The 27,002-nt window shown below is 68.4% G+C and overlaps 8 protein-coding genes across 8 annotated transcripts; 7 read left to right on the forward strand and 1 right to left on the reverse strand.

Annotated features, from left to right (window-relative positions):
- Positions 1-94: 94 nt before the first annotated feature.
- EMIHUDRAFT_437166 (hypothetical protein) lies at positions 95-4,321 on the forward strand. The gene is made up of 6 exons (XM_005765482.1): positions 95-105; positions 284-396; positions 516-659; positions 794-2,467; positions 2,592-3,323; positions 3,488-4,321. Exons 2-6 carry the CDS (start codon positions 292-294, stop codon positions 3,956-3,958), a joined length of 3,126 nt encoding a protein of 1,041 aa, XP_005765539.1. The 5' UTR covers positions 95-105; positions 284-291; the 3' UTR covers positions 3,959-4,321.
- A 2,965-nt stretch (positions 4,322-7,286) lies between these two features.
- EMIHUDRAFT_66851 (hypothetical protein) lies at positions 7,287-8,024 on the forward strand (the record flags this gene model as incomplete). The annotated part of the gene is made up of 1 exon (XM_005765483.1): positions 7,287-8,024. A coding segment is annotated over one exon (738 nt), but the record flags the coding sequence as incomplete, so codon positions are not given.
- A 75-nt stretch (positions 8,025-8,099) lies between these two features.
- On the forward strand, positions 8,100-8,536 carry EMIHUDRAFT_357059 (hypothetical protein; the record flags this gene model as incomplete). The annotated part of the gene is made up of 1 exon (XM_005765484.1): positions 8,100-8,536. A coding segment is annotated over exon 1 (392 nt), but the record flags the coding sequence as incomplete, so codon positions are not given.
- Positions 8,537-11,099: 2,563 nt separating this feature from the next.
- Positions 11,100-12,110, forward strand: EMIHUDRAFT_437167 (short-chain dehydrogenase/reductase). The gene has a single exon (XM_005765485.1). It carries the CDS (start codon positions 11,132-11,134, stop codon positions 12,047-12,049), a length of 918 nt encoding a protein of 305 aa, XP_005765542.1. The 5' UTR covers positions 11,100-11,131; the 3' UTR covers positions 12,050-12,110.
- Positions 12,111-12,729: 619 nt separating this feature from the next.
- Positions 12,730-13,745, forward strand: EMIHUDRAFT_212834 (hypothetical protein; the record flags this gene model as incomplete). Its single annotated transcript, XM_005765486.1, has 5 exons — positions 12,730-12,838; positions 12,906-12,972; positions 13,044-13,091; positions 13,287-13,369; positions 13,573-13,745. The coding sequence occupies 5 exons, from the start codon at positions 12,730-12,732 to the stop codon at positions 13,743-13,745; spliced, it is 480 nt and encodes a 159-aa protein (XP_005765543.1).
- A 2,189-nt stretch (positions 13,746-15,934) lies between these two features.
- On the forward strand, positions 15,935-17,938 carry EMIHUDRAFT_427814 (hypothetical protein; the record flags this gene model as incomplete). Its single annotated transcript, XM_005765487.1, has 6 exons — positions 15,935-16,460; positions 16,531-16,769; positions 16,848-16,892; positions 17,112-17,337; positions 17,497-17,635; positions 17,733-17,938. Exons 1-6 carry the CDS (start codon positions 15,984-15,986, stop codon positions 17,936-17,938), a joined length of 1,332 nt encoding a protein of 443 aa, XP_005765544.1. The 5' UTR covers positions 15,935-15,983.
- A 479-nt stretch (positions 17,939-18,417) lies between these two features.
- Positions 18,418-20,480, forward strand: EMIHUDRAFT_452029 (hypothetical protein; the record flags this gene model as incomplete). The annotated part of the gene is made up of 3 exons (XM_005765488.1): positions 18,418-19,458; positions 19,535-19,709; positions 19,786-20,480. The coding sequence occupies 3 exons, from the start codon at positions 18,418-18,420 to the stop codon at positions 20,247-20,249; spliced, it is 1,680 nt and encodes a 559-aa protein (XP_005765545.1). The 3' UTR covers positions 20,250-20,480.
- A 1,810-nt stretch (positions 20,481-22,290) lies between these two features.
- EMIHUDRAFT_212839 (hypothetical protein) lies at positions 22,291-25,698 on the reverse strand (the record flags this gene model as incomplete). Its single annotated transcript, XM_005765489.1, has 3 exons — positions 22,291-22,356; positions 24,570-25,316; positions 25,540-25,698. The coding sequence occupies 3 exons, from the start codon at positions 25,696-25,698 to the stop codon at positions 22,291-22,293; spliced, it is 972 nt and encodes a 323-aa protein (XP_005765546.1).
- Between the last annotated feature and the right edge of the window lie 1,304 nt (positions 25,699-27,002).

Genomic DNA, 27,002 nt, shown 5'->3' on the forward strand with positions numbered 1-27,002 from the left:
GCGAGATTCCTTTCCCGGAGGAATCAAAGCCACGTGGCTTTTTGGCCTTGTTTTTCACAAGGATTTTGGTCGACAACCTTCCAAGCGAAGACGTCGACAACCAACGTGCGGCCATCCACGCACCGCGGCGCCAGTTCGCGTGCCCAGAACCCCACCTCGGCCAGCGCGCGCGCCCCCGCCACGCCCGCGGCGACCCACGGGCCAAACGCCACAGCGCAACGCACGCGCCTCGACGCACGCCGGCCCGACCGGGACTTGACTCGCGGCGCGCCGCTTTTCGCAGGCGCAGCAATGTCAAAGCTTCCTGAGGATCTCGCTTGGAGCGAGAGTGCCGCCACACTGCTCGCGGAGACGGACAAGACCTCGGTCAAGTCCGTGATCACAACCATCAAGAAGGCGCGCGCACACCTGGGAGAGTCCGTCACCGCGGCCCTGCGCGCCGGCCGCGCGCAGAGAGGCCAGAACGCCCCGCGTCGGCCGTCCGACCGCTCACGCCGTCCGCCTCGCCACCGCAGTCGGCCGATGACAAGGCCAAGAAGGAAGCCTGCATGGAGGCGACCGCCGACCTCGCCAAGTGGGCAAAGGCGCAGGGCGTCTACTGGCCGGAGCCGTACCTCATGACCGTCTTTGACATTGTGATGGCGCTCGTCGCGGACAAGGCGCGAGCCTCGCCGCCCCGCCCGCCGAGCCAGCCGCGGAGCCGCCTCGCCGCCGCCCCGAGCGCCGCGCCGCCGCCCGCTCCTCCGCCTCCGCGCCCGCTTACCGTCGCGGCTGCCGCCTGCCTCGTGCGCAGGACCGCAAAGTGCAGATCAAGGCGGAGCAGGCGGGCGAGGCGATGATGGATGCGCTCAACCCGCTCGCGGTCGACGCCATGCTGCCGATGCTCTTCAAGCAGTTCGAGGAGCACCGCTGGCAGACCAAGCTGGGCGCCGTCAAGATGTTTGCGCGCCTTGCCGAGACGTCGGCCAAGGCGGTCTCGACGCTGCTGCCGACCATCGTCATCAAGCTGATGGAGGTGTCGCAGGACCCGAAGCCGTCCATCAAGGAGGAGGCTGTCAAGGCGCTCAAGGCCTGCTGCTCCGTCATCGACAACGCCGACGTCTACCCGCTGATCGACTCCATCATCTCTGCCAACCTGAACCCCGACACGGAGGGCGAGTCGTGCCTCGACAAGCTCGTCGGCACCACCTACGTCGCGGCGGTCGACGAGCCGACGCTCGCGCTCATCATGCCGATCCTGATGCGCGGGCTGAAGGTGCGCGGCAACGTCAACATGCAGCGCAAGTCGGCCGTCGTCGTCGACACTATGTACAAGCTCGTCAACAACCCGGCGGACGCCGCATTCTTCGCGCCCGACCTGGTCGCCACCCTCACCAAGAACATCGACGAGATCTCGGTGCCCGAGGTGCGCTCCAAGACGGAGGAGGCGCTCATCACCGTCAAGGTGACGCTCGGCGAGTTTGAGGCCGTCAAGGTCGACTGCTCGCCCGTCGAGGTTGAGGCGGTGCTCTCTGAGATCCTGACTGGCAACGCCTACAACTCGGACGAGGTCTCGCAATGGGTGGCGCAGGTGACCGCGCCGCTCTTCGCGTCGGCGCGGACGCGCGTCAACGACATGGTCGTCCCGTACCTCAAGGCCATCGTCTCGGAGGCCGAGGCCATCATCAACGGCGAGCGCTTCCTCGAGGAGGGCGCCAAGAAGTTTGGCGCCGGCGTCGAGGAGGAGGAGGAGGTCGACCACGACGACCTCGCGGTGCTCTGCGACTGCTCCTTCTCGCTCGCGTACGGTAACCGCGTGCTGCTGCACAACACCAAGCTCAAGCTCAAGCGCGGCAAGTGCTACGGCCTCATCGGGCCCAACGGCGCCGGCAAGTCGACGCTGATGCGCTCCATCGCCGCGGGCATGGTCGAGGGCTTCCCCAAGGAGATCCGCTCCGTCTACGTCGAGTGCGACGTCTCCGCGGCGCACGCGGAGGTGTCGTGCGTCGACTTCATCCACATGGACCTGCCCGAGCGCACCAAGGACGAGATCGCCGCCCAGATGACCGCCGTCGGCTTCAAGGAGGACCTGATGTGGGGCCCGGTCGGCGCGCTGTCGGGCGGCTGGCGCATGCGGCTGGCGCTCTCGCGCGCGATGCTCAAGGAGCCCGAGCTGCTGCTGCTCGACGAGCCGACCAACCACGTCGACGTCCACGGCGTCGCCTGGCTCACCAAGTACGTGCAGGACCTCTCGGGCAAGGAGATCTCGTCGATGATTGTGTCGCACGACTCTGCGTTCCTCGACGCGGTGGCGCAGGACATGTGCCACTACGAGAAGAACCGGAAGCTCAAGGTGTACAAGGGCAACCTCTCCGAGTTTGTCAAGATCATGCCCGAGGCCAAGGCCTACTACGAGCTCGCGTCGGAGAACATCGCCTTCTCCTTCCCCGACCCGGGCATGCTCGAGGGCGTCACCTCGCGCACGAAGGCGCCGCCTCTCTCCTCCCCCGCCTCTCTCCTCCCTCGCCCCCGCCCGCCGCTCCTTCGCCGCCGCGGCCGTCCGTCTCGACGGCCCCACATCTCCCCACCTCACCCCACCTCTCCCCACCAAGGCGCTCATCAAGATGAAGGACGTCTACTTCAAGTACCCCACGCGCGAGGTCAACACGCTCAACCAGATCAACGTGCAGGTGTCGATGGCGTCGCGCGTCGCGGTCATCGGCGTCAACGGCGCCGGCAAGTCCACCCTCATCAAGCTGATGGTCGGCGAGATCGAGCCCAACGAGGGCGAGGGCGAGCCGTCCATCGTGCGCCACCCCAACATGCGGCTGGCGTACGTCGCGCAGCACGCCTTCCACCACATCGAGAACCACCTGGAGCAGACGCCGGTCAACTACATCGAGTGGCGCTTCGCCGGCGGCATGGACCGCGAGGGCCTCGCCTCCAACCACCTCGACCTCACCGAGGAGGAGGAGCTGCTCGTCGACAAGAAGCCGGGCCAGGTCGGCATGCTGCGCTCGCGCCGCAAGGGCAAGAAGGGGCACGAGTACGAGGTGTGCTGGTTCGGCCACAAGGAGGGCGACGAGACGCAGTGGATGAACAAGGACATGCTGCTGCGCTTCAAGTGGACCGACAACGCCGACAAGAAGAAGCCGGTGTACGACTGCGCGGGCGCGCTGACCAAGCTGATGATGGGCGTCGACGAGCGCATCGCCTTTGAGCAGTCGGGCATCGCCACCAAGAAGCTGACCGCGCTCAACATCCAGAAGCACCTCGACAACTTCAACCTCGAGATGCAGTTCGGCACCTACTCCAAGATCGGCGCGCTCTCGGGCGGCCAGAAGGTCACCGCCACCCCCATCCCCGCCCCCACCCTCCCCGCCTCCGCCTTCGCCGCCGCCGCCATCTCCACCGCCCCCATCCCCGCCTCCCCCGCCTCCGCCTTCCCCTTCCCCACCATCCCCTTCCCCACCATCCCCACCCCCGCCCTCCCCGCCACCGCCTTCAGGTCAAGGTTGTGCTCGCGGCGGCCATGTGGATGGAGCCGCACATCATCATCCTCGACGAGCCGACCAACTTCCTGGACCGCGACTCGCTCGGCGCGCTCGCCACGGCGGTCAAGAACTACGCCGGCGGCTGCATCATCATCTCCCACCAGCGCGAGTTCTACTCCGCCCTCTGCCCCGAGGTTTGGTCGGTGGTGGACGGCCGCTGCACCGTCTCGGGCTCCGAGTGGATGGACGCCGCCGAGAAGGCGCGCAAAAAGGCGGAGAAGGAGGCGGCCAAGAACGCGTCGCTCACAAAGGAGGACAAGTTCGACGCGTTTGGCAACAAGATCGAGGAGAAGCAGGCGCTCAAGAAGATCCCCAAGTCGGAGCTCAAGAAGCTCAAGAAGCGCGTGGCCGAGATGCGCAAGGCGGGCCAGGAGGTGTACACCGACGAGGAGGTCGAGAAGGAGGGCTACGAGCCGATCGTCTAGCCGTGTCCACCTTGCCGCGCCGCCAGCCGCGCCCGCCCCCAGTGTGGGGGCGACGGGCAGGGCGCCGGGCGCTGGCGCCCGCACGCGACGCGCGAGGGAGTCCGGAGGAGCCGGGCGTTTGGGGGTTTTCGGCTACCACCCCCTTGCGCCCGGCGCCCGTCTCCGCGCGGCCCGCTATTTGGTGTGCGATGCCAGCGCCTTCCGCCCCACGCCGCCGCTCCCGGCACCGGGGGTTCGCGGCTGCCGCCCCTGCACTTCTATCACTTCTCTCGAGTGTCACTATTGTTCTTGTGTGTGCCGTCTACGTCCCGTGTCCTACCGCATGCGTGTAATTTCGGAGGAGTAAGAAGTCTGCTACAGCTTTTTTTCGCCGTTTTTGGCGAACAAACACACGCCCATAGCCCCCTCTGCAACTCTATCGCCCCTGCATCTCCACATCTTCTCAGGTGTCACGCGTTGCCTCCTTGTTCGGAGAGAGAGAGAGAGAGAGAGACTGCTGGCGCGTCTGCACGGCGTGCCCCTGCCCGTAAAGAGCCGGAACCCACTGCCGATGGTGTTTGCTGCAGCCCCCGACGCGGTCGTGCTGGCGGCGGAGCATGGCGAGGAGGAGGCGGTGCTGGCGTGGCTTGACGGCGGCGGGCGGGTCGACGCGACGTACGAGAGAGACGAGGTGAGCGGCCTCACGCTGCTGATGGACGCCGCCATGCACGGCCAGGAGCGGTTGGTCGAGTTGTTGCTGCGGCACGGCGCGAAGGTCAACCTGCAGAGCAGCGACGGCGGCACCGCGCTGATGTTCGCCGCCTACTACGGCCACGAGCGGGTGGCCCACTTGCTGATTCGGCACGGCGCGGAGATCAGCTTGCTGAACATCGACGGCTCCTCCGTGCTGATGATCGCCGCCCGCAGCGGCCACGAGCGGGTGGTCGAGCTGCTGATACGGCGCGGGGCGAACTTCAATCTGCAGGACAGCGAAGGCCTAACCGCGCTGATGTACGCCGCTCTCTTCAACCACCCCGCCGTCGTGCGGCGCTTACTGCGGGCTGGCGCAGACACGGCGGCGCGCACGGTTATCGGCAAGACGGCGCTGCAGATGGCCAAGGCGAAGGGCCACGCCGAGTGCGTCGAGGCCTTCAAGAAGCACGTCCAGGAGGTGTTGGCGGGACGGCCCACGGCGACGGCAGCCGGCGGCGAAGGCGCAGGCGGCGCTTCCTCCGGCGACGCTTCCTCGGCTGGATCGAGAGTCGCGACGACGCTATCTCCAGCGGTGGCGGCGGAGCGGGCGTCGAGCAGTGCCGCGGCAGCCCCCGATGCGCTCATCGCAGCAGCGGAGGGTGGCGAGGAGGAGGCGGTGCTGGCGTGGCTCGAGGGCGGCGGGCGGGCCGACGCCACGTACGAGAGAGGCGGCATGAGCGGCATCACGCTGCTGATGGGCGCCGCCATGTACGGCCAGGAGCGGATAGTCGAGCTGCTGCTCCGGCGCGGGGCGAAGATCAACCTGCAGACCAGCGTCGGCTGGACCGCGCTGATGATCGCCGCCTTCTTCAACCGCCCCGCCGTCGTGCGGCGCTTGCTGCGGGCGGGCGCAGACGCGGCGCCTACCTTTGACGGCAAGACGGCGCTTCAGCTGGCCAAGGAGAATGGCCATGACGAGTGCGTCAAGGTCTTGGCTGAGGCGGCGGCGGCGGAGGGCCGAGCAGGGGCCGGCGCTTGCTCGGGCGCGGCAGCGGCAGCTGAGGACGCGCCGCTGCTCGGCCAGCGAGTCGTGCTCGATGGGCTCTCGGCCCGCCCCGAGCTCAACGGGCGGTTGGGTGTGGCGCGGAGCTTCGAGGGCGGGCGGTACGCGGTGGCGCTCGAGGGCGGCGGCGAGAGCGTGCGGGTGCGGCCCGGTAATCTGTCGCCGGCTGCGGCGGGGCGGGCGTCGAGCGGTGTCGTGGCAGCCCCCGATGCGGTCGTGGCAGCGGCTCATCGAGGCGATGAGGAGGCGGTGCTGGCGTGGCTCGACAGTAGCGGGCGGGTCGACGCGACGTACGAGAGAGGCGACGTGTGCGGTATCACGCTGCTGATGGGCGCCGCCGTGTGCGGCCACGAGCGGCTGGTCGAGCTGTTGCTGCAGCACGGCGCGAAGATCGACCAGCAGAACAGCGACGGCGGCACCGCGCTGATGTTCGCCGCCCGCAGCGGCCACGAGCGGGTGGTCGATTTGCTGCTGCGGCACGGCGCTGAGATCAACCTGCAGAGGAGCGACGGCGTCACCGCGCTGATGGCCGCCGCCGACAACGGCCACGAGGGTGTGGTTGAGCTGCTGATACGGCACGGCGCTGAGATCAACCTGCAGGACATCAAAGGCTTCACCGCGCTGATGTACGCCGCCCTCCTCAACCGCCCCGCCGTCGTGCGGCGCTTGCTGCGGGCGGGCGCAGACGTGGCGCCTACTGTTGCCGGCAGGGCGGCGCTTCAGTTTGCCCAGGGGGAGGGCCACGCCGAGTGCGTGCGCGCGTTCGAGGAGCACTCGTCGACCGCAGCAGAGGCGGAGGGGGAGGCGGCGGTCGCAGAATCAGCCGAACAGGCCGCGGCGGCCACGCGCGAGGTGGCAGCGGCTGCGGAGGCGGCGGAGGCGCGCAATGCTGCCGAGGCGGCGCTGCGTGAGGCGGTTGAGGCGTGCGAGCGAGGCGACGCCGATCTCGAGGCGCTCAGGGCGGCGATCAACGCGAACACCCAGGCCGCCGACGGCTCGGAGGCGCTGCGGGCGGCGCGGCGGCTGCGCGACGAGCTGGCGGAGCGAAAGACCCGCGAGGCCAGGGCGCTGAAGCGGCAGCGGCAGAAGGAGGAGAAGGCGGCGGCGAGGCAGGCGGCGGCGGCTGAGCGGGCAGCGGAGGAGGACGAGGCGCGGGCGGCGGACGAGGCGCGGGCGGCGGAGGAAGCGGATCGGGTGGTAGCAGAGGCTGCGGCGGCGCGGGCGGCGGAGGAGGCGGAGGCGGCGTCGCGGGCAAGGGAGGAGGCAGAGGCGCGGGCAAGGGAGGAGGCAGAGGCGCGGGCAAGGGAGGAGGCAGAGGCGCGGGCAAGGGAGGAGGCAGAGGCGAAGGCGAGGGAGGAGGCGGCAAGGGAGAGGGAGGAGGCGAGGGTGAGGGCGGAGGCGGAGGCGGCGGAGGTGGCGGCGGCGGAGGCAGCGGCGGAGGTGGCGGCCATAGAGGCGGCAGTGGCGGCCGTGGCGGCGGCGGAGGCTCAAGAGGCGGCGGCAGCGGCGGCAGCGGCGGCAGCGGCGGAAGCGAAAGCTTCGGCGAGTGTCGCCGCCCTCGCCGCCGCCGCCGCGCCGCCCGCCGCCGTCCCTCTCGACGAGCTCATCGCGGCGACTGACGGTTTTGCCGAGGCGCGCAAGGTGGGCGAGGGAGGTTTTGGGCGCGTCTACCGCGCCGACGCGCTGCCGTCGCTTCCTCGCGTCGCTTGCGGGTTCGCCGTCAAGACGGCGCTGGTTGGTGTCGGCGCCCAAGGCCTCGCCGAGCTGCAGAGCGAGGTGCGCACGCTCAGCGCGGCGTGCCACCCGTCCCTGCTCCCTCTCCTCGGCGCTTGCTTGGCACCGGCGAGAGCGTGCCTCGTCTACCCCCTCTGCCGCGGCGGCAGCCTCGAGGACCGCCTCTACCGCGCTCCAGCCGCATTGCAGCGGCTCCGCATGCTCGGCTTCGAGACGCCGCCTCCGCCGCTCTCCTCCGCCGCACGGCTCCGCGTGCTGCGCGACGCCGCGAGCGCGCTGCATTACTTGCACAGCTGCTCTCCGATGATCCTGCACCGCGATGTTTCGGCGGGCAACATCCTGCTCGACGAGCGCGGCAACGGCTACCTCGCCGACGTGGGCCTCGCGCGCGCGGCAGAGGCGACGGCCGGCAGCAATGGACAGGTCTCGCACCTGTCGACGCAGCGTATCTTTGGCAAGCCAGGCTACATGGACCCGATCATCACGCAGGATGGCCAGGCCAGCGTGCTGACCGACGGCTATGCGCTCGGCATCACGCTGCTCGTCGCCCTGACCGGCCGCGGCGCTCTGGGTTTGCTCAACGCGTGCGAGGATGAATTGGAGGAGCCCGACACGGCGGAGCGCATCGCGGCTGCCGACGCGGGCTGGTCGGCGGCGCAGGCCGAGGAGCTGGCGCGGCTCGTGGTCGGGCTGGCATACGAGCGGAAGAAGAAGCGGATGCCGCTCGCAGAGGCGCTGCCGCGGCTGGAGGCGCTAGTCGAAGCGGCGGTGGAGGTGGGGGAGACGGCGGCAGCCGAGGAGCGCCTGTGTGACCTCTGCTGGGACGCGCCGCGCTCGGTCCGCTTCGCGTGCGGCCACGCTCTGTACTGTGAGACATGTGTGCCTCGCGTGCTGGAGCGCGACACCAACTGCCCGGCCTGCCGCCAGCCGGCGCTGCCCATCGTCGCAACTGGGCGGCTGGTGGCGGCGCAGACGACGTTTGTCCACCAGCCGCCCTCGCGCACCGTGCCCCAGGCTCAGCCCGTGGGCGCCACGGAGGCGGTCGGTAGGCGAGGGGGGAGAGGGGGGCGCGGTGGGCGCGATGGGCGGGGTGGGCGGGGTGGGCGGGGTGGGCGGGGTGGGCGGGGTGGGCGTGGGAGGCCACGGGACGAGGGGCGTGGCGCGTAAATGGTTTACAGTACGTCAACCGCAGGGTGTGGAGGCTGAGTACACGGAAAATCGCCCTCACAGCTCACTGGACCTGCTGCGTGGGGAGAGCTCTCTGTCTGCTCTACTGAGAGTGCGCGAGACTCAGTCACCTCACACCTGTACAGTGCGAGAGCGACACTTGCTTGAAGCTTGGCGACTGCGGGAAAACAGTGAGACTAGGCGGTGTGACTCTGAGGTGAAGCCACGCTACCAGCGCTCATCGTCCTCTAGCCTCAGTCGCGCGCACGCGTGCGCCGCGCGCCGCCGCCGCCGCCGCCGCCGCCGCCCCCGGCCCCGCTCTCCCCTTCAATGCTGTCTTAAGGTCCGACCTGTGGGCACTGCCTGCGCTCGGCACCGGGCACCGCCTCGGTATACAAAATGCGCCTGCGGGCGGACCCTCCAGATGCAGATCACAGCATAGTTGTGCTGGCGAGGACGATGGCTTCTAAGGAAGCCGTCGTCTGCGCCTTGTCTGTCGTGTGAATCGTGCGTGTGCGAGAGCCTTGGGTAGTGAAATACTACGCTCGCCGCGAGGCTGCACCACGCTGCTGCTCTTCCTCTTCAAATTGGATCCTTTTGAACACAGGCACAGCGCGCACCCCGCCCCGCTCGCAGGGCGTGCATCACACGTTTACAGCACGATTCACGCGACGCCCTTTCCGCGCGCGGCGAGGGTGGGCCGCCGCGGCGTTCCCGCTCCTCGTCGCCCGAGACGCGCCGCCTGCAAAGCGGGCCTCATCTGCCGGACGAGATCACGAATGAGGCACCCGCTAGCGGGCCGGACGATTGGGATGGGGCTGCGAGTTGGCACCAAGAGGCTTTGATTCTTACGACCCTCACCCTCAAGTCAGGTGTGCACTCTGCAGCTAGTACTTGTGTGCTCACACCACGACTATACTGTGGGGGGTGCCGAGCATGATGTATGTGCGCGTCTGTGCGTGTGTGGGACAGACGTTGTTGTCCTATGCGCGGGGCTTCCCGCGGGGACCGAAGACGTAACAGCAGCGGGCTACTGGCTTCGCCCGGATTACTGGCTTCGCCCGGACGGTCCACACCTTGGTCCTTTCGCCTGCGTGGGGGTGGTGCGGGATGCGCGTGTCAGCAAGCCTAGTTTCACCTCCCCAACCCCGCAGGCGCGCCGACGTGCTGCCCGAGCGCGTTTGGAGGCAGCAGCAGCTCCTCGCGAGGCGCCTTCGGAGGGGTGCCACAGCCCTTTCCCAGCCGCGCGCGAGTTGAGCTCCGATTTGCGCTCTTTTTCGCACACGCCCGACGCTAGTAGGTGAGGATCGACCATCCTCCGCAAGCAGGGCTTCGTCGGGCGCGTCTTCGTCGAGCGGTGGTGCATCTCCCATGCTCCCACCCGCGCCCTCCTGGCAGCCCGCCCGCGGCCCACACCGACGCCCTCACGGGCTCACCCTAGTCGTAGGTGCGGTTTTTTTGCGTGCCCCCCGTCGATACGGGGCGCTGGGCGATGGCTGGGCTTGTCGCCGGGCGAGCTGGCCCCTCAGTCGGCCGCGGAGCGGAGATGCAAAATCGAGGCGGCGCGGCCCCTGCGCGCAGCCTATCCGGCCGGCGCGCGCATGGTTCCGTAGCCCGTCTAGTGCCTCACTGACCAACTCCAGCGCTACGGTGCACGTGGCCGGTGTGGTACTGCTACTGGGGCTGGGCAGCCTTGGGGCCGGCGGAGACCGCCGTCTAGCGGTCGCACTAGTCGGATATCGTTGTTTGACCTGTTTGTTCAACGGTTGTTTGACCATACTTTGAGCCTTAATTATTAATTCGAGTTTGGGTCTCTGAGGTCGATACTAGCGTCTATAACTTGCCACAAGCATGCTTTACAAAAGTCCTGCTGAGCGGGACTCGCAGAACCACCGTCCGCGCGCGCTGTGAACAGCGCCGTGGTCAATCACTGTTCAACGTCGTTGAACACGTGACGGTCCAGTAACCGCTCGACTCCGCGCGCGGGGCCACGGCGGAAAACGGGCGCGCGGGTGCCCGGGCGCAAGCGGGCGCGGATTTGGCGCCCGGGGAGGAGGGGGGGGGGGGGGGTAGTGTCCCAAAGTTGAAATTTCGGCTGTACTCCAGAGCCGCCAATTCTCGCGTGAGTGTGAGTACACACACCAATTAGGTAGGTAGGTAGTAAGGTGAAGAACAGCCAGGCTCGGACTGGACACCAACGCGGTATGGGTGGACGCTGGACAGATGATGACGACACGCACGAGCGACACACAGACACAAACAAGCTCACAAGACACACAGCCAGCTGGCTGCCACACACCCTGAGTCGGCGTACACATAACTCAGGGCCACATCCTCCCTGTCGCCCCCCCCAGCACTCCACGGTGCCAAGGGCACAAACAAGGGCACAACTCAAACAACAGACGACAAGAAGTGACATGTGAGGCTAGAGCAATTCTCGCTCGAAGCTCGTCGAGAAAAGAAACCGCGGTGCCATCACACCGCCCGGTCACCTTCCCAGAGGTTGCCTTCTGTCCTTAGGGGTCACAGACAGACATATGGCGACCCTCGCCGGCCGCACGCTCGTCGTGACCGGCGGCAGCCGCGGCATTGGTCTCGCCATCGCAAAGCGCGCCGCGGCGGACGGCGCCAACATCGTCATCGCCGCCAAGACGGCGGCGCCGCACGCCACGCTGCCCGGCACCATCCACACGGCCGCAAAGGAGTGCGAAGAGGCTGGCGCACCAAAGGCGCTCGCAATACAGTGCGACATCATGGACGACGCTGCCATCGAGCGGATGGTCGCCGCGACGGTCGGCGAGTTTGGCGGGATCGACATCCTCATCAACAACGCATCGGCCATCGACAACAGCGGGACGCTGGAAATCCGCGCGAAAAAGTATCATTTGATGCACCAGATCAACGGGCGCGGAACCTTCTGGACGTCCAAGCTCTGCCTCCCTCACCTGCTCAAGAGCAGCAACCCGCACGTGCTCAACCTCTCACCGCCGCTCGACCTCGACCCACGGTGGTTTAAGATGGGTGGCGTGGCATACACGATGGCAAAGTACAACATGAGCATGTGCGCCCTGGGCATGGCTGAGGAATTCAAGGGCCAGGTCGCGTTCAACTGCTTGTGGCCAAGGACCGCCATCGCCACGGCGGCCATCAAGATGCTCGCTGGCGAGCTGGGCGTCTCCGCCTCGCGCAGCGTCGACATCATGGCGGACGCGGCGCACTGGATCCTCACGCAGCGGAGCGGCGAGTGCAGCGGCAACACCTTCATCGACGACGAGGTGCTCACGCAGAGGGCCGGCATGAGCGAGGCGGATCTCGACAAATACCGCGTCTCGCGACTCGTGCCGCTCATGCCCGACTTCTACGTGGGCGACCCGGCGGCGCTGGAAAAGTACGTCGACGGCGCGCGAAAGATGCAGGGGATGGTCGGCGCATTTACGTCCGCCTTCAAAAAATAGATCGGCGAGCCGTTGTCGATCTGTTGAGTGTGCATACTTAAAAGCATATCAAAAGCATAAAGAGGCTCGGCCGGCCTTGAGCGTTGAGCACATGAGGGTTGAGGGAGTCGCGGAGGAGGAGGGATAACGCAGGCAACGCAGGGACGGGCCAACAGCCAGTGGGACGAACGAGGGCCGCGACGGCGGCTCAAGCGGAAGGGAGCGGAGACGGTGGGCAGCGAGCGAAGTGGGTGAGACTGATGATGCTCCTTCGACTTAGGTCTGATCGTGCCGTTTCGGGGCGCTCTAGACTCGTGTCACACCGATCGTGCACCCTGTCAGTGCGTGCGCGCGGTCCGGCTGCGGGTTCTTTCCGTTCAGCCACGGTGCCGTGGCTGGACGCAGGCGCATGGGCTGGAGATGGAGAGGCGAGGTTCCGGGGAGGCCTAGAGAGCGCGCGCGAAGAATTCTTTTTCTTGCGGCTCAGAGTGCTCTTATCAGTGCCGACAGCTCTCTCTCCGCTCGCGCGCCGCGATGCTCATCGCGGTGCCGAGCGGCGCCGAGGCCGCCTCGTCCTCGACACCAGCACCGGAGCGCGCTGGATCGTGCCCCTTCCTCCGGGCGCGACGCACGGCACGACGCTGACCATCGCTCGCCCGCCGACGGCCGCCCCCGACGAACACATCGTCCGGGTCGTGCTCATGCCGCCGCCGGGCGCGGTCGGCGCGGTCGAGGCCTCGCCGCGAGCGGCCGCTTCGTCCGCTGGTGCACTCGCAGCCGACAGGCTCGCAGCGCGGTGGCCGGTGCTCGGTGGACTCCCAACTCCACTGGCGGTCTCATCTCAGTCTAGCGACCTGCCTCCGCGTCCGTGCCCCAGGCGCGAGGTTGGCGATGCCGGGCCGGCCGGAGGGTGGCGATGATCGCTGTCGTGCGCGGCCGACAAAGTAGGCACACGACCACCTCCCTCCCACTCACCCCCCCAACGTTGCACAGCCCGTCCGTTCTCGCCGGCAAGGCGCACGGAACGCCCAATTTGGGCTGGAAATGCCGCCGCCACGGGTTGGTGGCGCCCTCGGCAGCGGGGCAGCGCCACGCCGCGCAAACTTGCGCGACCAACTTGCGACCTCTGTCCCTCGTATTCACCCCAGATTTTGCCCTATCACGGCTCACGAGGTACCGCGAGCGGCGAGCCGCGCCAAGTGTGCTCCATTTCCGACAAGTTCATCCCGCCCGAACGCCGATCTTCGGCCGCCTGGAGGCCCAGGACGGGGCTTGGGACCGGCCAGGTGTGGATTCTCCACGGCGCTGCGGTGTATCTGCGCGCCCATGGCGCGTTCAGGGGTGCGCCCGAGGCGTGTAGACTGCGGGGCGCCGCGAAAGCGCGGCGCCGACGATTGTGTCGCTCACTGTCACACCGTCGACACGGTCACAGTGTGTGTGCAGTGCGTCCACTCCGGCGACCGTGACGCCGTCGTCGCTCGCCTATACCGGCTAGTGTGGAGCTCTCAGTGTGGTTGCGTGTTGTACTAGTGATGCTGCACTAGGCGGCCCGTTTTTAGCAAAAAGCAGATACCACATCGCGTGTGGTCGTCGAAAAACCGCATGTTCGCCCGTCTGGGACCTCTTCGTACGGCTCCAAAAACCGGATCCGCTCCTTAACGACGACTACGCGGCCCGGCGGTCGATCTGCGCCTTCTCAGCGGTGGAGGGGATGTGAGCGGTACGTGCAAACCGCGTGGTGCTGCGATGGCTTGACGAGTGCGACTCCCAGCGTCGACTCTGCGACCCCACGGAGCCTCTGCTGCTCCGGGGGGGGGGGGGTCTGCAGACCACCCGGCCGAACTTCAGAGTGGCGGTGCTCCTCAAATACTGCTCAAACGCCCACGATGTTGTGCAGGGGACATATGCTGATGATCCTGGCCCGATTGGTTTGCTCAGAAATCTTCTGGGCGGTCGTTAAGGTTCGCTCCCCGCACACTGGCCCGGAGCCTGGGTACCCTAGACGTGAGCTGCGCTCAAACGTCGCGATCTGGCAATAGGCGCGGGGCGGCAGCGGCATAGCGGCGGTGCGCGGAGGCGGTGGCGGGCCGCTCGCCGCGAAAGTGCTCTCTACCGAAGTGGCATGCGCATGGAAGTCAGGGAGGGACCTCGCACTGTCTGGCCTCTAGATGGCCTTCTCCCCTGCTCCCCAGCCGCAGCCCTAGCTGGCTCGGCCGCCGCCCCCTTGGCCTGCCGCTGCGTCGCCGTCGGTGTGTAGCCCATCGTTGGGACCAGTCGCTCTCCCTGAACTCGAGTACACAGCAGCCCAGCCAAAAGGAATTCACACCCGATTCGCGCGGCGGCGGTCTTCCCGCGTACGTAGGTACCCAGTCGCGGACCAATCGCGACTCTCGTCGTCGTCGTCACTGGGACCGCCGTCGCGGCCCTCGCCTATCGGAGGTGGATGGCACCCAAGAGCAAAGCCCCAGCCGAGCACGATCCTTGGTTGGTCGCAGTGACCAGCTATCCCATGAGCGGCCGTGGCTGCCACCGTGGCCGTCAATTTTCCGAGGCCGAGCTGGTGTCGCGAAGCACGACAGCTGTCGAAGGGCAGTTTGAGACGGAGGAGGAGGCGGTTGCACAGGCCAAGCGCGTGCGGCAGTGCACCGCGGAATTCGAGGACTGGGCCGACGAGCACTTCGGCACAGGGCCGCCGCCGTGGGACTCGGCGGAGGGCGAGAACTTCGACAACGACTCGGAGGTGCTCATCCGCGTGGTGCGGCAGAGCGTGCTCGATGCGGAGAAGAAGGCCGACGAGGCCCTGCTGCAGAAGGCCGCGCGCACTGCTGCGCAAAAGCAGCAGAAGAAGAAGAAGCAGAAGGAGTCAGCGTTGCAGCGCTCGGGCAAGGTCCACTACTCCTTCCCCGGCCCGCCTCGTGGCGTGGATGCAAACGCCGAGCTCGAGGTGCTCGTCGATGCGGACCTGCTCGCGTACGCGGTGCCGCGCGGCGAGAAATTCGACAAGCAGAAGCACGCGCGCGCCGAGCCCGCGCAGCTTGCGGGCTGTCGCTCGCTGATGATCAGAGCCACGGACGGCGCCGTGGCCGAAGAGGGCTTCGTCGAGCAGACGCGCTCGCTCCTGGAGGCGTGCACGTCGCTCGAGGAGCTGCACTGGCACGATGCGGCCCACATCTCCCGGATCCTGTGCGGCACCGATGCGGAGGGCGAGAATCCCAAGCAGAGCCGGCTGACGCGTTCGCTGCGTGTCCTCTCGCTGCCGTACTGCTCGCGCAACTTTGGCCCGGAGGAGCTGGCAGATCTCGCGATCTTCAGCGGCCTCGAGGCGCTCGACCTGCGCAGCTCGCTAGACATGGAGCTCGGCATCGGTCACCCCGCGACGATGCGCGACCCGCACGACTCGGACGAGGGTGGGGACTGCGAGCCGCTGCCATACTCGGAGGCGTTGGTTGCCGTGGCACAGGCCAACCGCAAGCTCAAGGAGGTGGACCTGGACGGCATCCTGGACTTTGACGCGTTCTCGTACTGCCTGGACCAGCATGCCGTTTGCACGGTGGAGGCGGGCGGCGCCCGCGTCAAGCTGGGGCGCAAGACGGCGTGGTGAGGCAGCCCAAAGGCCGGAGCCTCCAGCTCGTGGCACGTGCGGCGTCAGCCGGCATTGAGAGGGGCCGACACTGAAGGGGGGGGGGGGGGCGGTGGCGAGAGCAGCGCGGGGAGAGCGGCGCGGGGAGGGCGGCGGTTGGGAGGGCGGGGTTGGGGCGGCTGCAGTGCCGGCGGTGGGGAGGGTGGGAGGCGGGAAGCCGGCGGCAGCTTCGCCGACACACACACACACACACTTCGCCGCCGCGCCATTTTATTCGCCGTGTCATAATGCAAGGTTGTCTGAGAGGCCTTGCGCCCTAGTTTGTGGGGACTCGGCGCGCCACTGCGTTCGTCGCGCCGCTGTCGCCTCGCGGGGATGGGATGCGTCGAGAGCGTCCCTGCGCGCACGTCGAGGAGCAGCAGGCCGCGCCTCTCGTCCAACCACGAGCGGATGGCTCCGTACAAGGACGAGGCTGACGACACGAGCAGCGAGGCGAGCGACGCGGGGGACGCGGCGTTCGATGCGTGGGACGCCATGGAGCAGGCCGAGGAGCTGAGCTACCTCGAGCAGCAGCTGAAGGGGTGCAGCGTCGACGAGCTCATGACGAAGCGCTTCCCCACGCGTGGCGGCGCGCTCGCCAGCCCGCGCGGCGGCGGCGCCGCTGCCCACAGCCAGTGGAGCTCGGTCGCGGCGGCGCTCACCTACGACGGCGACTTCGCCCTCTCGCCGCCATACACGCTCAAGAAGGCGGGCGAGCTCTACTCGTACCTGCGCTCACCCAACGCGAAGCCCCTGCCCCGCAAGATGGTCTACGAGATGCTCATCGCCGCCAGCCACGCCTTTGAAGCGCAGGCGACGCCTCCACACACCGACGCACTCGCCGCCGTCCCTGCCGCCAGGCCTGTCGCCCCCCCGTCCGCAGGCCGCCGCCTGCGGCTCGCTCATCCACGTGCCGCCGCCCGCCAAGCCGGGTGAGCGGTTGCTCGTGTGCGGGGACACGCACGGCCAGCTGCAGGACGTCCTAGTCATCTTTGAGGAACATGGCCTGCCAGCTCCGGGCAACGCGTACCTATTCAACGGCGACATCGCCGACCGCGGCCGCAACGCGACGGAGATCTTCGTCCTCCTCCTCGCCTTCAAGCTCGCGTGCCCCGACATTATGCGCGACGCCGGCCTTTACGCCGCCGCGCTACGCGTCACCCCCCCCCCCCTCACCCGGCTCGCGGACCGGGGTGATAGGCACATCAACCGCGGCAACCACGAGCAGCGCGACCTGAACGAGCGGTGCGACCCCCGCAGTGCTACCCGCGCCGCCGCATCCACCGCCGCCGCTTTCGCTGCCGCATTCACCTCCACCGCCCTTGCCGCCGGCCGCCGCCGCTTTCGCCCAACCCGCCGCCGCCGCCGCCGCACCATCCTCTCGCACCAGCCCCCCACGCCCGAGCTGGGGGTTTCTCCCGCCCGCGCTGCTCATCGCACTCCCCCGCGCCCCTTGCCTCGCAGGCCCTTCGCAAACGGCGGCGGCTTCGCGTGGGAGGTGCGCGCAAAGTACCCGCACGACGAGCTGCTCATCGACCTCTTCCAGAACCTCTTCACCAACCTGCCCATCGCCTCGCTCGTCGGCGAGTGGGCGCTCGTGATCCACGGCGGGCTCTTTCGCGAGGAGGACGTCACGCTCGACGACATCCGCGCCATCGACGCCTGCCGCCAGCCGCCGTCCGTCCTGCAGGCCCGAACTCGCACGCCGGCACAGTGACAGTCAGACACGCAACACGGGGTCCCTGGGCATTGGCGTGTTCACCGGGTGCGGGACGTCGCGATGCTACCACACTACCCACGGGGCTGAACCCACACTGGATTCGATACTCTGGAGGTATGGTACACGCAGACGCGCGACGACACGCTGCTCTTCGACGCACTCTGGGCCGACCCTCATGACGGCGACGGCATCGTCGCCTCCGACAACCGCGGCGGCGTCTCGATCCAGTTCGGGCGCGACCTGACAAAGGCCTTCTGCGCGCGCAACGGTGCCCCCCTCCCGGCCGACTCCAGCGATGGCAACGCCGGGTGCCGCTCACCCCCCCACCCCCACCCACCCCCACCCCGCGGCCACGGCCACGCTAGGCGTCCAGTCGATCATCCGCTCGCACCAGCTGCCCAAGCGCAAGCGCGGGTACGAGATCCAGCACGACGCGATGCTGCTCACCATCTTCTCCGCCTCAAACTATGGCGGCGTCTGCGGCAACCGCGGCGGCGCCCTCGCGCCCGACGACCGGCGGAGAGGCGGCTCGGACGGGCGGGCCGAGGCGGGGCTGCTGTTGTGGATGTAGGCGTCCTCGTCTTCGACGACCGCGGGCCGGCCGAGGTCAAAGAGTTTTACGCGCCGCCGCTCGACGAGTACCGGGCGCTCTGCGAGGAGCGGGCCCTGCTCGTCGTCATGCCGCGGATCGCACACTGGCTGGCGTGCGCGCGCCTCGGGCCCGCTCGGCGCCCGCAGCGGCAGCAGAGTCGCGGGCGGCGTGCCGCCGCGCTGGCCTCGTGGCGCCAGCTGCTGTACCGAGTGAGCGCGTCGGGCGTGCCGCTCTCGCCTCGCCGGAGGCGCAGCGACGGGCCCCACAGCTCCTGGGACCTCAGCCCGTCGCGGGCCGCGCTGCGGGCGGACGCCGCGCCGGCGGCCGAGCCGATCTCGCCTCGCCGCTCCGAGAGCCTCTTGGACAGCCACTCTCCGAGGCACCGCGGGCGGGGGAGCAGCAAGCAGCTGCTCGCGCAAACCTTCCCGCCGTCCCGCGGGCTGCGTCCCGTCCAGAGCATGTCGCCGCGCGTCCCGCGCGGGAAGCCGGCCGACGAGCCCTCGGGGCGGCGCCCGCTGCTGCGCGCGCAGACCGTCTACGACGGCAGCTCGTGTGCGGGCCAGAGGCGAGTAGTGCGCCACTCGCTCATCTCGGTGCCGCTGCGGCCGTCCGTCGCCGAGCGGCGCTCGAGCGGCGACCTCGTTCCGGGAGGGCACCGGATCGAGCGTGTCGTCTATTGCGAGGAGGAGGACAACACCATCCTCGTCGACGACGATATCCTGCAGGCGATGCGAATGCTGATCTGCCGCTCAAAGTCGCAGCTGACGCGCGCGTTCGTGGCAGCCGAGCAGCAGTCGGCGCACCGCCAGGCCACGGCGCACCGCGGCGCGGCGGCGCCTGCCGTCAGCCTCCGGCGCCACGTCCTGCCGTACGCGCAGTGGGAGGCGGCGCTCGCGGCGCAGTTCCCCGAGTACGGCGCCCTCTGGCCGGCGTACGCGCCGCGCCTGCTCGCGACGGCCGCCGAGGCGGGCACGAGCGGCGAGGGGGTCCCGGGCGGGCAGGTCCAGTACATGCTGTGGCTCGACCGCTTCCAAGTCCGCCTGCCATGCGGCCGTTTCGAAGAGTTTGAGCACTCGGTGCTCAGCCGACTTCATCGCGCGCTGCTGGCGCGCTCGCGCGAGATGTCGCTGGCGGAGCTGCTGTCGTATTTCGACCCCGCGACGCGCTCCGGCGCGCGGCAGTGCGAGGTGCTGCAGGTCCTCGGCAGCTTCAACCTCGGCCTCTCCTCGCGCCAGCTGAGGCAGCTGGTGTACGACCTCGGCTACGCCGACCCGCGACACCCCGCAGAGCCGGTCGAGGTGCTCCGCGCTCTGCTCGTGGTTGCGAGCCCCGAGATGCAGGCGGGGCAGGGAGAGGGCGAGGGCGACCGCCGGTCGAGCGGCGGGCGGAGCGACGGCAGCGACTTCATCTCGCCACGCAACTCGTGCGGCCGCGAGGCCCGACGCCACTTGCGCGAGCTGCGCTCCACCCTGCGCGCCAGCCGGGCCCACGTGTACGGGGTGCGAGCGCGCTCTCCGCTGGCTCCTCCTCCCGCTCCCTGTGGCGCCCCAACCGGCCTCCGCGTCGGCTCCTTAGGCGCTCTGCGGCGGCTCGCTCCTCGCCATCTTGAGACGGTCCGAGGCGGACGGCGCGCTCTCGTACCCCGACGTGTGCGAGTTGCTGATGGCTTTGCAGTCGGCGTGCGGCGTCTCGGTCGTCGCGCGGGGTGCAATGGAGCGGCTCGTCCAGCACATCGACCTCTCGCGCGCAGGCCAAACCGCCCCGGCATGGCGCTCCCGCGCGCGCGACGGTCGTGTTTTGACGTCGCCGCCCGGCCCTTGCCGCAGGCCGCGTCAGCTACCTCGAGTTTGTGGCCGCGTTTGGGCTTCCGGAGAGCGACGAGGGCGCGGCGGCGAGACGCCGCTCGCGCCGCTCGCGCCGCTCGAGCGTGTACGCACGCCGTTCGAGCGCGCAGTCGGACGCCGAGCTGGAGGACGCGAGCGCGCGTTTCGGGCTCAAGGTGATGCAGGCCATCCTGTCGGCACTATACGACCGCACGCCGGTGATGCAAAAGGCCTTCCGCCACTTGGACGAGTCGGGCACCGGCTTCCTCGCCGAGCACGACTTTGAGCAGGCGCTCGAGGTGGTGCTCGCACACGAGCGCGCCGAGCACGACGTGCTGCAGCGCGAGCAGGTCCACGCGCTCGTCCTCTCGCTGCGGGGCTCGAGGCTCACTGACGCCGAGGGGCGGATCGACTATCCGGCCTTCATCCAGTCGTTTGTGGTCGTCGACACGCTCAACGCAATGTGAGGGGCGGCCTGCCTAATTCACGTCGACATGGCGGATGACGCGAGATGATTTCCGGCGAGGAGACGCCTGTGCGTACAGATCAGTACCGGTGTCGCACCACCGCCGCGCGCCCCTCCTCTCTTCCTCACGAGCCAAGTATCGGGTTCCTCTCTCTCCGCATGAGACGCCCGTGATGTGCATGCCCATGTGTGGATGTGCGATGGCGGAAATTCAAAAGAAAGAAAGAAAGAGAAGTTGTTCTCGGGTCCGAGGGCCGCCTCAACTGGAGTAGGGAAATTTGGATTTTGGTCAAACGCCTGCTGGGGGCAGCTTCGCGGAAGTATTCCGGAAGCCAGATGATCCCCCAGCAGGCACACACACACGGAGGTGACAGGGGATGGTGGTGGGTTCAAGCAAAGAAGGGGAGGGAGAGAGCGACGCGGCGAGCGCAGGCGGCGAGCGTGCACGTCGCCTGTGCGGCGTCTTGTTCACTCCCCTTTGAGCTACCTTTGTGCCCCCTTAGGGGCACCCCTCCTGCGCTGCGCGTATGGTCACCCCTCCCTTCCGCCCTGTTGTTTTGGATGCCCCGCTCCGAGAAAGCATGTCTCGCAGCTGCGAGAAAAGACCTTCTCGGGTCCGAGGGCCGCCTCAACTGGAGTAGGGAAATTTGGATTTTGGTCAAACGCCTGCTGGGGGCAGCTTCGCGGAAGTATTCCGGAAGCCAGATGATCCCACTTGTCAACAGCAGGCGCCAGCGCCAATCAAATCTCCCTAGTGATGTTGACAACGGGCAAGTCGAGATGGGCAATTTGACCATGAGTCGTTCATCGGGGATGAACTCCACGTAGTAGTTAATGGGTTCCGATCGGCCAACCGTCTCGCGACAGAGCCACCGAAGAACAGTGGGAGGGCTTTACCGACCCGACTCGGCTGAGCCGTCGGTGCCCGCCGCCCTCGCACGCCCATAGGACGACGATGACGACAGCAGGAGCTCGGCGCGAGCCGATTTAACTCCTGCCCCATTGTTGTAAGGTGCGTATGGCTCGGAACGTGAAGCGATGTAGTAGCTCGAATTGGCGTGAACACCGGCTTGCTGCGCGGCGGGTCAACCCCATTATGCGCAGTCATCCGGAATTCACCCAATCGTTGAGCTGAGTTGCCCCGACGGTAGGATGCCGTGTCAGGCCCAGCTGGGCGCTAGGCGCCCCGCCGCACTGGCGCAGGGCGCGACGGCAGTGGCGGCGGTTTGTGCTGACGGCGGCAGAGCGACGGGCCACTGTCAGGACAGATCGTCGGGAGCCAGGCAAAATGCGGGCGCGCTGCCGCCGCGGCGCGAACGAGCCCGAGCGAGGCGCGCGCCAGCGCCGCTCGCCGAGCCGCCGTCGGCGGTAGCGGACCGCGCCAGAGACTGGCCGGCGAGCGAGCGCGGTCGACGAAGAGGTGAAGCGCCCGCGACAGCAGGATGAACTGGCGGGCCAGATCGTCGGGCGCCGGCAATGCGGGCGCGCTGCCGCCGCGGCGCAGACGTCGGCGGCGAGGAGCTCGAGCGCCCCCAGCGTGTTAGCGAAGCGAAGCCAGCGTGCCATGGTTGCCGACGGCTCACCTATAGGTGTATATTATAGAGCCATCACCGAGGCTGGCTGGAATTTTAGAGCCATCACCTTGGGCTGGTCCGGTATTTGGGGGCTGGAGACGTCACCCAGGTAGGAGCTCCGATGGAAGGTATTTTAAGGACAGTCACCCAGTCCGATGGAAGGTAGTTTATCGCCGTCACCCAGGCGCAGGATGCTTTACGCCGCATTCCCGGCGACCTTCCATGTGGGCCAGCTCCGTGGGCCAGCTCCGTGGGCCAGCCTCCGTGGGCCAGCTCCGTGGGCCAGCTCCGTGGGCCAGCTCGCGAAGGTAATCGTCTGCCCAAGGCGGTGCCTCTCTGCGTCCGTCGCGTTCGGCGCCGGTGCCAGTGAGCGTCCGCAGGTTCCTCGCGCGTCCGGCTGGCCGGTGCCGCGAGCGTCCCAAAGTGGTACCTTGCAGGCCCGGCTTCTAGGCGCCACAGCATTGGGCTTTAGGCGCCACAGCCTGACAGTGCAAGCTTCCGAGCAGACGGGTTTGGATGCTTTGCGCCGCATTCCTGGCGACCCGCCAAGAGCCTCCAGGGAGACGGCGGGTGGGTGGCTGAGCCGGCTCGGCTTCTAGGCGCCACAGCATTAGGCTTTAGGCGCCACAGCCTGAGCCCCGCCGGCGGTGAGGGTCCACCAGACGGGTACCAGCTGCTGGGGTGGCGACGGGGGGCACCGCCGCCAGGGCGGCGGGGCGCGGCGCAAAAACCGCCACGCCGCCGCCGAGCATGCCGCAGCAGCGGACCGCGCCCAGCCTCTGGGCGCCACAGCATTGGGCTTTAGGCGCCACAGTCTGGGCCCCGCCGACGGTGAGGGGTCCGCCAGACGGGTGCCAGTTGCCGGGGCGGCGACGGGGTGCACTGCCGCCACGACCCGCCGATGCCTTGTCGCTATCAGGCGCAAAATTGCCACGCCGCCGCCGAGCATGCCGCAGCAGCGGACCGCGCCCAGCCTCTGGGCGCCACAGCATTAGGCTTTAGGCGCCACAGTCTGAGCCCCGCCGACGGTGAGAAGTCCACCAGACGGGTGCCAGTCGCCGGGGCGGCGACGGGGTGCACTGCCGCCACGGCGGAGGGGCGCAACGCAAACCGCCACGCCGCTGCCGAGCGCGTCGTGACAGCCGACACGGCTCGGCTGGCAGCGCGCGTCGCAGAGGGCAAGAGGCGAGCGCGCCCCACCGCAGCGAGAGGCGCTGTCGGGCCCACCAGAACAGGCGCCGGGACAGCGACAGGGCGCACCGCCGCACGGCGGCGGAGCGCAACGCGAGCCGTCCTCGCTAAAGACCGCCGCCTCCGCGGAGTCAGGCAGCACCGACCCAAGCCCCGCGATGAAGGCGATCATCAGCAGCGTGCGGAGGAAGTCCTCGCTAAAGACCGCCGCCTCCGCGGAGTCAGGCAGCACCGACCCAAGCCCCGCGATGAAGGCGATCAGCAGCGTGCGGAGGAAGTCCTCGCTAAAGACCGCCGCCTCCGCGGAGTCAGGCAGCACCGACCCAAGCCCCGCGATGAAGGCGATCATCAGCAGCGTGCGGAGGAAGTCCTCGCTAAAGACCGCCGCCTCCGCGGAGTCAGGCAGCACCGACCCAAGCCCCGCGATGAAGGCGATCATCAGCAGCGTGCGGAGGAAGTCCTCGCTAAAGACCGCCGCCTCCGCGGAGTCAGGCAGCACCGACCCAAGCCCCGCGATGAAGGCGATCATCAGCAGCGTGCGACCACACCGCCGCTGAGCGCGTCGTGGCAGCCGAAGGCGCCGCGGCTCGGCTGGCGACGCAAAGGAAGAGGCGAGCGCGCTTCACCGGCGGCGAGAGGCGCTGCCGGGCCCAGCAGGTATGTGCGCCAGGACAGCGACGGGGCGCACCGCCGCCACGGCGGCAGGGCGCAACACAGAGCTGCCACGCCGCCGCCGAGCACGTCGCGGCGGCGAGCCGCGCCGCGGCTCGGCCGGCAGCGCGCGCCGCCGAGGGGTGGAGGCGAGCGCGCCCCACCGGCTGCGGGAGGGGAGGACTGTCAGGCCCAACAGGTGGGCGCCAGGACAGCAACGGGGCGTACCGCCGCCACGGCGGCGGAGCGCAACGCAAGCCGCCACGCCGCCGCCGTCGAACGCGCACTGGCACAAGATCGCGCCGCGGCCCAGCCGGCAGCGCGCGTCGCCGAAGGGGAGAGGCGAGCGCGCCCCACCGACGGTGAGTGGGTGGCGCTGTCGGGCCCACCAAAACAGGCGCTGGGACAGCGACAGGGCGCACCGCCGCAACGGCGGCGGAGCACAACGCGAGCCGCCACGCCGCTGCTGATCGCGTCGTGGCAGCCACAGGCGCCGCGGCTCGGCCGGCGCGCGTGTCGCCAAAGGAAGAGGCGAGCGCGCTTCACCGGCGGCGAGAGGCGCTGCCGGGCCCAGCAGATATGTGCGCCATGACAGCGACGGGGTGCACCGCCGCCACGGCGGCAGAGCGCAACGCAGAGCTGCCACGCCGCCGCTGAGCACGCCGCGGCGGCGAGCCGCGCCGCGGCTCGGCCGGCAGCGCGCGTCGCCGAGGGGAGAAGGCGAGTGCGCCCCACCGACGGCGGGAGGAACTATCAGGCCTTAGGACAGCAACGGGGCGTACCGCCGCCACGGCGGCGGAGCGCAACGAGAGCCGCCACGCCGCCGCCGAGCGCGCGTCGAGGTTCCAAAGATCGCGTCGTGGACGATCACGGTGGCAGTGGCTACTGTAGTAGAGGCGTAGGACCGCCGAGGCGAGGTACTCTGGCAGGAACGGGCGCAGCTCGGCGAGCTTGCCCAGGCAGGGGCGACGCCGCGAGAGGGCGGCGGCCGAAGGGGCGTTCACGAGGATGCGCAAAGTGGATCGCAAAGTGCCAGCCAGCGCGAGGTCGAAGATGCCGGCGCGCTCGTCCGGCGTGTGGCACGGCGAGTTGAGGATGGTGCGCTCGAAGTCCACGAACGGGGCGCTGGAGAACTCCGCGTCCAGGCTGCCAAAAGCCAGCCCGCCTCCCCCGTCACCTCCGTAGGCGCCCGAGCGAGAAGGGGCCGTGTCTGTTGCAGCCACCGCACTCGGTGAGCGCAGCGAGGCGGCATGTTCGACCAGCGCGGCCACCACGGACTGCGGGGACGCGCCGTTGGCAGAGGCAGCGGCCAAGACAGCCCGCCTCGGGGCAAGCGAGGCCTCCACGCGCCGCACGGCGGTGGCAAGCGGCGTGGTGGGCGCACTCATGCGCGCGTCCGGCAGGAGCGCGGTGGCGAGGGCGAACACGAGGTCGCGCGCTTCCCCCCCCCGCCGGACGTCGCCAAGGACTGAGAACAGTAGCGGGGCGCCGGGGGCGAGCAGGTAGAGGCGCTTATCCTCGACGCTGCGGCGGCCAGCGTCGCCGCGCAAGTAGGTCGCCGCATCGCGCGCCTCCTCCAGCCACTGCGGCCCCGCAACGTTGGGGGCGCAGAGCGAAGGGGGCAGCGCGCCCTCCAGCGCGAGCACGTAGTCCTTAAAATAGCTCGCCAGTAGTTGCGGGTTAGCACTCGGGGGGAGGCCGTACGCGGAGACGCTGGCGAGAAGGTAGGGCCGCGCGCGCAGCCGCCGCCGGCCTCGCCGCAGACGCCGCGGCGCTGGCTCGGCGAGGCGCCTCGCGCTGCGCATGAGCAGCATCCCCCGCCAGCGCGGCCGCGGCGGCGAGGCCCCCCACCGGGAGGAGATCGGGCTCTTTCACCTCCAGCGCCGCTGGCGACACATCGAGGCGGTCGATCGCCAGCTGTAGTGCAGCCGAAGAGGAGAAGGGGGCCGCGTCGAGGAGCCCGCACGTGAGCAGCTCGTTCAGGAAGCGAGCCCACGCGGTTCCGGTGAGAGCGAGGTCCAGCGGGCAGACCATCGGGGCGGGAGTACCGGCGGGGGGCGCCGCGAGGCGCAGCCGCCGGCCAAAGACGCGCAGCATCGCGTGGTGCGGAAGCTGCACGCGCGCTGCTCCGCTCGGCGCAGCCGCAACCGGCCCCCAGCGGAGGACGGCAGTAGCCACCACCAGCGGGTGGGCAGCGGGGCCCTGGACGGGGGCGTCGGGCCCCGCGTGAACGCAGTGCAGATCAATCGGCGGTACTGCCGCGGCCATCGCGCCCGACAGGGGCCGAGCGCGGCTCGCAGAAGCTCTCTTTATTCCCTAGTTCAAGCAAAGAAGGGGAGGGAGAGAGCGACGCGGCGAGCGCAGGCGGCGAGCGTGCACGTCGCCTGTGCGGCGTCTTGTTCACTCCCCTTTGAGCTACCTTTGTGCCCCCTTAGGGGCACCCCTCCTGCGCTGCGCGTATGGTCACCCCTCCCTTCCGCCCTGTTGTTTTGGATGCCCCGCTCCGAGAAAGCATGTCTCGCAGCTGCGAGAAAAGACCACACTGGAAGTGGAACACGACAACGCGGGAAGAATCAAGAAATTCTTGTAGCGGAAAATTCTTTTCCCCCACAGAGTACCTGTGTTAGTGCCAGTGCGCGCCAGTCCAGAGAGAGTGTTTTTGTTCAGTCCCGTGCCCCAGTTTACATAAAAATAAAAACATCCCGAGCTAGGGCTGGGTCGAGGACAGACACGTCCCCACCTTTGCAGGATTTTGCAAAAGCGAGGGAGGAGGGCCCGCATCGCCGTGCCCAATGTTGTGCGAGGGAGCGGTCGCCTATGGTAAATTCTTTTGTACCTGTGCTAGTGCCAGTGCGCGCCAGTCCCGTGCCCAAAGAAAGAAAGAAAACAGACAACCCAAGGGAGGGATGGGAGGAGACGGCACGCCGCCACCACACAGGGATTTTAAGGAGAGGAGTCCCGTGCCCAGCGTGGTAGGTAAAATTCTTTTCCCCACGTGTATACCGGGTTGCCGCCGGGTGTCTATCTGTAGGAGTGGCTTCAAGAAGTCACTTAGTGACTTCTCGAAGTCACTCGCCCCCGCGCGCACAGTACGTGCTCTAGCGGCCGGCCCGTGCACCGTGCGAGCCCCCGCGGACTCGGCCCCAGTCGGGCCGCGACGGGAGAGGCTGTATGTATGTAGTAAGGTGAAGAACAGTCAGGCTCGGACTGGACACCAACGCGGTATGGGTGGACGCAAGACAGATGATGACGACACGCACGAGCGACACACAGACACAAACAAGGCTGTTTGGGTGCCAATTGTTTTCTCCTTAGTTAAGCTGCCGAGCGAGCCCACA

This window comes from Emiliania huxleyi (assembly GCF_000372725.1).
Source record: "Emiliania huxleyi CCMP1516 unplaced genomic scaffold EMIHUscaffold_55, whole genome shotgun sequence".
Taxonomy (NCBI): Eukaryota; Haptophyta; order Isochrysidales; family Noelaerhabdaceae; genus Emiliania; species Emiliania huxleyi.

Coding starts and splice junctions, on each gene's coding strand:
- EMIHUDRAFT_437166 (XM_005765482.1), top strand. CDS start 292: ATGTCAAAGCTTCCTGAGGATCTCGCTTGGAGCGAGAGTGCCGCCACA. Junction 660..793: donor TGGCGCTCGTCGCGGACAAG/GCGCGAGCCTCG, acceptor CCTCGTGCGCAG/GACCGCAAAGTGCAGATCAA. Junction 2,468..2,591: donor GCGTCACCTCGCGCACGAAG/GCGCCGCCTCTC, acceptor CTCCCCACCAAG/GCGCTCATCAAGATGAAGGA.
- EMIHUDRAFT_437167 (XM_005765485.1), top strand. CDS start 11,132: ATGGCGACCCTCGCCGGCCGCACGCTCGTCGTGACCGGCGGCAGCCGC.